Source organism: Saccostrea cucullata, unplaced genomic scaffold, assembly GCF_032062105.1.
Source record: "Saccostrea cucullata isolate Sc308-1 unplaced genomic scaffold, CSIRO_AGI_Scuc_v1 ctg11019, whole genome shotgun sequence".
Taxonomy (NCBI): domain Eukaryota; kingdom Metazoa; phylum Mollusca; class Bivalvia; order Ostreida; family Ostreidae; genus Saccostrea; species Saccostrea cuccullata.
In genome coordinates, this window is record NW_026925160.1 from 13,697 (window position 1) to 22,503 (window position 8,807).

Consider the following 8,807-nt stretch of genomic DNA (forward strand, 5'->3'; position numbering starts at 1 on the left):
CTTTTCTGGCCCAGTAGTTCTTGAGAAGAAGATTTTCCAAGATTGTTCCTATATATTTCTATGTAAAACTTTGATTCCCAATTGTGGCCCCGCCCTTCCCCCGGGGGTCATGATTTGAACAATTTAATATCTACACTACCCTAGGATGCTTTCACATAAGTTTCAGCTTTTCTGGCCCAGTGGTTCTTGAGAAGAAGATTTTTTAATGATCCCACCCTATTTTTGTCTTTTCTTGATTATCTCCCCTTGCGAGGGGATATGTCCCTTCATTTTAAAGACGTTTGCGGGAGTTTTTTGTGCGCATCTTTCTGCGCAATCGAAGCTCTTCAATCGAAGGAGTCTGGTAAAATGGGAAGGAATGTTGGTAAAATCAGGTGGCAAATGCTGGCCGGGCCAAAGGACAATTATAATTTATGAAAGGCATATCATTTTCTTTGTTTTTATAAAAAAAGAATAAGATAATAAAATTTTAATTTATCTGAAAATTTCAGTTCAATTATATAGGTATTTTGTAAGAAATTTGAAAAAAAATAAAATGTGCCCGGTTGTAAAAAGGTGCCTCATTTTACCAGGACACACAAAGATGGCGCCGTAGAGATCTGACATCGTCTGTCAAGCGGTCGAAACATGTTGAAAATGACTGATCGCGATCGAGTTGGGGGGAGATTTGTGAAAAAGGGTACAATGAATAGAAGATTAAACATGATGAAGATACGTGAGGCTACTGTGTAAGTATACATTGATATAATAATTACACATTTTTTGTCCTTTCATATCGATTACTTTATCAGCGTTTTTATCAGCAACAGTGATGCATTTGATCTTTTTTCTTACAAAATGAGGCTATTGAGTAGCTATTGACATTTGACAGTATGTGAATTAGATTACTAATCACAGTAATTCGCAGACCTGGTTCAAAATTTGCATCTGGGTCGAACTTGCAGACTAAATATAAAGCTTATGTTTTTGATATTCAGCAGTAAACGAAACACAACTTGGGTATTTATACAAATATTGATTTATAAATTTATAAATTTTATTACTAAGACTAGGTTGTTGTTTACTTTCAGGACTCAAAATGTTGCACAAACAGAAGGGCACACATGTGAATCGAATGATGAATCATGGAGAAAAGGGAGGCGAATCGTTGAGTTGGATCATATGGCGAAACAAATGAACTGTTGGGATTGTGGGCACACACTGACTTTAAATAACATCGTAAATGAAAGGCGTCAAGGGTTTGCTTCAAACCTGACTATTACCTGTGAGTGCGGTGTTCTGAATGAAGTAACAACTGGCAAGTCACACAGAGTTAATAAACGCGGACCTGCTGTGTTTGACATAAACACAAAGGCAGCTTTAGGTATTGATAGTTTATATACCATTATAGTCAATATTTAAATATAAAAATAACAATAAAAATTTTATGTGATAAAATTGAATACGTTGATTGACAGACATTTAGCAACAATTGATCATTATAGTAGAGGGTGGGGCACTGTCATGATTAGCAACTGAAAATATGGGCAAACTTTATCTTGCTAAGAAGAATTTACTTGTTTATTTATTATTCTGTTTTACCTTTTTCTTATATGTACCTTATTGCAGCTGAAGTAAGTAAAACCGTAAGCTTGTAGTAGTTCTACCACTATTTATAGTAGTGCTAACCATACATCTATCTGTTGTAAAATTACCGGTATACTGGGTAATAGCTACTTAGACAAGAATGTCACGCTTTATACCCTCCTTTTGTGGTGCTTGGTACTAACAATTTTGTAACCCTTTGCACTCCTTCTGTGCTACATGTAAAACCTATATTTCATTGATATATTTCTAACAGCTTGCCTACTAGATTAGAATAATGACTCTTTTATCACTTTTATAAATGTAGCTTTGATAGAAACAATTATTTAAAAGCTATATTGAATTTAATTGTTTGATTTGAAAATATGTAATTGCTTTCCTATCATAAGAAAACTTTAATATTCCTTTATATCATTATCAGCCATAATTTCTACCAGTAATTTGTTGTTTTTGATTTTTTAACATTCTTCATATGTGTTGTTATTAGACTGACATACGATTAGATATATATAAAGTGACCTTAAATTATTATACAGGTATGCTTCATAGTGGATCCGGGCACACACAGGTCACCAACTTTATGTCTTCCATAGAGATAGAGGGTATGCACCATAGAACTATGAAAGCCCGTGAGTGTGAAGTGGAGCCACATATCCAATCTGTTGCCCAGCAGTCATGCAGTGAGGCCTTATTGGAGGAAATACAGGGCAATGTATCAGCAAGAAGGTACATGCTATATGGTTTTTATATACCCAAAAGATCATGTTATGCCAAAGTGTCCATCATCTCCATCCTCTATAACACACTGAAATGACAGGTTTCCATACTGTTTCAAGTTCTGTAGGTCAAAGATCAACTTCACACTGATAGGTCCAAATTGGGGCTGGTTTATATATAACCCTTAGGCCAGATTTGATTACATGCTAAAGTGAGCTAGGATAAGCACAATTTATAAAAAAAAAGGAAGTGCTGTTATGAATAATTGATGACTCACTCTTATACTTTTGCTATAAAATATATACCGGTATACATTATTTCTTACGAGTCTTAAAATGAGTTTTCTTGTTTCCAGTGTAAATGAATCCAATGACGGTCAGCAGGCTCGCAGCTCTGGGGAGTTTAAGTACGACATGGGATGGCAGAAGCGTGGATCAGGAAGGGCCTATAACAGTAAATCTGGAGTGGGAACATTAATCGGCAACAAGTCCGGGAAAATATGTGGCTTTGGTGTTCGATCAAAGGATTGTCGCAAATGTTCCTTTCATACAAATATGGGGAAAACTCCTCCAGAACATAAGTGCTGTAAAAATTGGGAGGGCTCGTCAAAAGCAATGGAGAGTAACGTTGCAGTTGAATTAGTGAACAAAATTGAAAAAGAAAATGTTGAAGTATCAGTGTTAGTTATGGATGACGACTGCACAACAATGGCACGAATCAATGAAGAAATTCCACATCCGGTGATCAAATGGAGTGACATTAGTCACACTAAAAAGCATCTTGGTAACAGTTTATACCAACTACAAAAGAAACACAAGAATTTCAACAACAATTGTGTCAAGTATTTTCAAAAATGCTTCTCTTACGCTATTGTACAAAATAAAAATGATACAGAAGCATTAAAGAAAAACCTAAAGCAAATAGTGCCACATGCTTTTGGAGAGCATGACCAGTGTGACTCAAAATGGTGTACTTATAAAACTAATCCTGAAGAGTTCCGCCACAAGTCCCTTCCATCTGGAAAAGATCTACAGGGTGATGAATTAAAAAATGACCTGAACATTATATTTGAAACATTTATCAATAATGCTCACAAGATTTCCCCTGCTGCATCTACTAGAGATGTTGAATCATTCAATAATTCAATTGCTGCAAAAGCCCCCAAAAGACTGCACTATTCTTCATCATCTAGTTTGCAAAATAGAGTTAGTTGTGCAGTAGCAGAGAAAAACATGGGCTCAACATACGTCAACAAAGTTAACGAACTGGTGGGTGTTTCGCCTGGACGAGTTTTTCAAAAACTTGCAGAAAAAAAAGACAAAACGCGCAAACGCAGACTCGCGTATGAAAATACAAGAGAATTCAAAAAAAGAAAACTTGAAAGAAAATTAAAAAACAGTACCATGAATTCCGCTTCTCAAATTCGGGAAGGAGTAACTTATCAGTCATCTGTTGATTTGACACAATCTGACGGCGAGTTTGTCAAAGAAATACCTGCTCCAAGCATTGTACCAACTGTCACTCCATGTATATTACCAAAGAAATATACCTTTGTGTATTGTGACATCGAAACAACATCTCTTAATAAAACGTGTGATATCATTCAGATTGCGGCTGTTTCAGAAAATGGCAAGTTTTCGAAATACATCTTACCTAGTCAACGAATTTCAACAGCAGCTTCTCAAGTCACTGGACTGACTGTTCATGGAAATGTTTTGCATTTGAATGGTACTCCTGTAACATCCGTTTCATTGCAACTTGCATTGGCATCATTTCTGGCATGGTTAGATGATCAAAAGCCTTGTATTTTTGTAGGACATAATTTCTTGAGGTTTGATTTACCTAGGGTCTTACGAAATTTTGAAATTTGTCATTTTCTTCATGCTTTAGAACCAGTTGTATTAGGTGTAGTAGACACACTACTTCTGTTTAGAGAAGTTTATCCTGGTCTGGAAAAATATTCACAAGAGTTTCTTGTTACATATTTTTTAAATGAAAACTATGCAGCTCACAATGCTGAGGATGATGTTCTTGTTCTTCAAAAACTTGTTCAACATGTAAAACCGTGCACTGAAGTTCTTGTACGCCACAGTTCAAGTATGCATACCTTGGTTGAGAAGTACCTTTTTGACAAAATTGTAGATAAAAACTTAAACACCTTGTTAGTTTTATGCAATGATAAGATACTTTCAAAGCAAATGTGTAAAAAGATTGCTGAAAGTGGATTAAACTTAGGTCATCTAAAACTTGCTCACACCAGAGGTGGTTTAAAAACACTCTTGTCTGAAAAATTCGATGGGAAACCTCGAGTAACATCAAAAAAATGTTTACTTGAAAAAGTAAATAAGTATTTTGAAGACAAACAGTAAGGCAAAACAAATTTTAGCTGAATGTAACAATAGACATTAGACGTTTAATTGGCTGTATTTGTACATGTATAGTTTTTTTGCATCTTAGTTTTACAAGCTCTGTATAGCTGTAAACATTTGAATGTATATATGGCCATACCAATTAGAAAAGTAAATAATATTTCTGTAGTTTTCTAATTTCAGCATTTAAGGGACATTATCCCTCTGCTAAGAAGGATAACTTCTTTTTTAAATTTCTCACAAATTCATCATAGATCTAATGTAAATTTGTAAATAAGAAAAACAAAACCCTGTATGTAACCTGCATTATACCACGTTGTATAAGGTTTTGTATTTGGTTTTAAAGTCATTGTTGTGTTCATGAAAATCAATATTAGAAATTTAAAATTTCCATAGTGAAATTTAGAGGAGAGGGTCAGGACCCCTTAAAGAGGAATTTCAGATGTAATATGTTGCATTGGGGTTTTTTTGTAATTGAAATCAAAATCTAAGAAAAAATGTATGTTTTTCTTATGTTGATGCATATTTTACAACCTCTGACATCGAAAAACGTCTAACATCGTGCTAGCAAATGTTGTTTTATTTACTAAATGAATATGATGACCCCCATTTTTCTTTATATCATTATTATCAGTATACTTAAATGTACAATATGTATGAATTTAAAAAAAAATAAATTCGTCAAACTTTTTTTATTGACTTTTTAATGCGTAAATTGTATAAATTATGCGAAAACAATGTACATTTGGTTAGATAAATGATAATTTGAAAAATGATATTCTGTTTGTGTTTTTTCTTATATTCAATCAATATCTGAATTCAACATCTTGTTAGTAGTGTATACTGACTTGTATGATAAAATGAAAAAGTTAGAACTCTGATAAATATATAAAAAGTAGTATATTTTTAAGATAGTGTGTAATTGAAAAATGGTCAGAATTTCACTCAATAATTGATTAACGGTCAGTTTTAAAAATTCTTCACAACAAAAAAACTAATCTGATAACCATACCTTTTCTTTTTATATTTGCATAAAGCATACTCTAAGGAAGGAAATATGTAAAAAAGAAAAAAAATAAATTCGGAAAAAAAATTATAGAAATCGTCTTTAAAAATTTAAATTTCCCTTCACCCAAGGATGCTTTGTACCAAGTTTGGTCAAAATTGGCCCAGTGGTTCTTGAGAAGAAGTCGAAAATGTGAAAAGTTTACAGACGGACAGACAGACAGACAGACAGACAGACAGACAGACAGACAGACGGACGGACGACGGACAAAATGTGATCAGAAAAGCTCACTTGAGCCTTCGGCTCAGGTGAGCTAAAAACCAAGATACCATAACAAAAAAGTTAAATTGCTAAAAATTATTTTTTTTAATCTGATAGAATTTGGGACAAAGACATCCACTTTCTCTTTAAAAATTTATTTCCGCTTAATGGACAAAGATGACTTGAACTTAACAAATTTGAAATACAGAGAATTGTAGTTAAAGGGTTGATTACGAGTTTTGAAATACAGAGAATTGTAGTTGAAGGGTTGTTTGAGAGTGATAAGTATATCCTTTAATTTTCACATCGGTATTTTTGTCATTATTTGTATGCGGTCCCGTATTGCATTGTAAAGGTCGTGTGCCTTTTTTCAAGACTCTTTTCAGCAGGGACAAAGGATACAGATAAAAACAATAGGACAAAAACTAGAGCCGAGCTCGTTGCAAAGCAACGAGTAGGTCTTCCGTCGGAGCTGCGGACAGGGAGAAATGACCTTGGGTCAAGGTCATTCCACGTTCTAATGTTAAAGCAATCTTTTAAGGGTAGATGTCATCTTATTTATGTTTTACTATTAAAAAAGATAGTAAAGGAATGTTTGCGACCTTGACCTTGTTAAAATGACCTAACGTCACACCATGACACACGCTGGTGAGTAGCAAAGCCATTTGTGTGCTACCTTATTGACGAATTCTTAAGCTATACTTTTTTCGATAGGCCTTGTCATAGCTAATACGTGTATACATGTGTAAATCTAGGCATGAAAGCGTTATCCTTTCTTTATCAAAAGTCATGGTCAATTTTAAGCAATATTAAAGCCGGTTAAACTTCAAGGTCAAAGTTCATTATATGCTAGTATTTGAAATGATTTTATCACAGGTTACATACATTTGATTTTTGTGTACTACGAAAACCCTATCTCTTCTCATTCAAAAGTTATGATCAAGATTAAAATTGTGAAAAGTAAGTCAAGCCTCAAGGTCACGTTGTCAAAATCAGCGTATCGGTATTTAAAAAAAAATGTTGTTACAGGTAATACACAGTGGTAAAATAAAAGCCCTAATCGATCTCTTTTCTCTCAAAAGGTATGACTATGGTTAATGTTTTTGAAAAGTGGGTCAAACTTCAAGGTCAAAGGGTCAAAAATCATAATGAATTTTCAAAGGCGTTGACACAGGTATTACATGTACATGTTTATAAAATGAATTCAAAGCTTTCAATAGTTATGGTCAATTTAAAGCAATGTTATTTTTTTAAGTAGGTCAAGATCAAGGTCACTGAGTTAAAAATCACAGTATATTTGAAAATCAGATGTCACAAATAATGCACATGTGAAATATGAAAGTCCTATTTCAACTCATTCAATAGTTATTATCAAGTTTAAAGTTCTCGTGATAGATGGACACTGTCAGACTGGTTGACAAATAAGGTTTAATGTGCCCTAATAAAAATAAATACACGTTATTTGAACATGATAAATTGAGAAATACGAAGAATAAAAAACTAGAAAATATTAGAAAAAAATTGCACTGAAGCTATATTCAATATCCGTGTTTTAATCTCTTTTAGTCCAATAAACACGAAAGAAAGGCTTTGACTATTTGTATGAAATTACAGGAAGAAATTTTGCATTTTTTAGAAAAATTTCTAATAATTCTTTTTTTTTCTCGTATTCTTAAAGCTCATGTTTGGTGTTCTTCTGTGTAAAACAGCATGTAGTTTAGTTAATATCATGTACATGCACATAAAATCGTGTCGTTGTGATATTCTAGCTTTTTATTTGAGGAAATAAAAGAAATTTATGAGCATATCATTCGGAAAAATACAATGATAAGTTATGTAGCAAATTATGCAAAACTCAAAGTTACTTAATTTTATTTTCGATTTTCATGAGAATTGAAAACGTCACTTCCACTTACAATTTACTGTGTGCATTTGTCATGTTTATTTGTAATTGCTAATTTAAACAACATCGCAATTTTTTCTGAAATAAATTAAGCAACAATTAGAATAACTTGATATAGGCCCGTATACATATAACGATTGCAATTACTTCAAAGTTGAGAGGGAGACGACGGCGCCTAAAAGATGTGTACCTTTCCAATAATATAGAATCATCCGTTCAAATTAAAAACAATTAAGTTGCAGTAGTGATATCCCCAGTTCTTTTAATAACGAAACTATAATGGACTTCACAAAGGTAGAATTCAAACATTAATTTATGTACATGTGCAATTACAATCACTATCAAAATTGGCAGAGTTATCGATAGGTCATCCTGCGTCACCTTTCAGTGTAACCGATAGACTCGTCCAGAGAAATCATCTGTACCTGAGCAAAATCGCAGCGCCTCTTATTCATTCGTCAAAGAATAGAATCAGACATTTTATCTTTAAATACTCGTACATGTTCAAGAAAACCTTTATATTTGTGTCTAGAAATATTCTTACGATTTACGCAAATAACAAATTCTTGATTTTAAACTGAGTAAATCGATGACTAGCATCGTTTTAGATAACTCTGGGACTCGCGTAAAAATCAAAGAGCGGTAATGTTGACCTCAGGAATGTATATAGGTCAATGCATGCGCGATCGATAAACAGGTTGCACAACTGTAAACAAAGCAATCAAGGTCCGACGAAAATTCACGATGCATGAATAAAATGACAGTGAATTATTTTAAGCTTGATTTTTTTTTTTATAAATAATGCAACATTGAGTATCAATCGAATGAGAGATGATAAGTATTTTTCCTATCTCCCGTCTTGTAATTCAAACTAAATGCAAGGAGAAAGTTGTCTCTGAATAATCTGTATGACATCCAGCTAGAGAATACGTTAAAAACTTTATTTCAACAAAGTTTAACATTCAGT

General features: G+C 33.3%; 1 protein-coding gene across 1 annotated transcript; it reads left to right on the forward strand.

The window, feature by feature from the left end:
- Positions 1 to 277: 277 nt before the first annotated feature.
- On the forward strand, positions 278 to 4,029 carry LOC134268211 (uncharacterized; the record flags this gene model as incomplete). The annotated part of the gene is made up of 4 exons (XM_062750398.1): positions 278 to 728; positions 1,071 to 1,363; positions 2,121 to 2,310; positions 2,657 to 4,029. Coding segments are annotated over exons 1-4 (1,957 nt in total), but the record flags the coding sequence as incomplete, so codon positions are not given.
- Between the last annotated feature and the right edge of the window lie 4,778 nt (positions 4,030 to 8,807).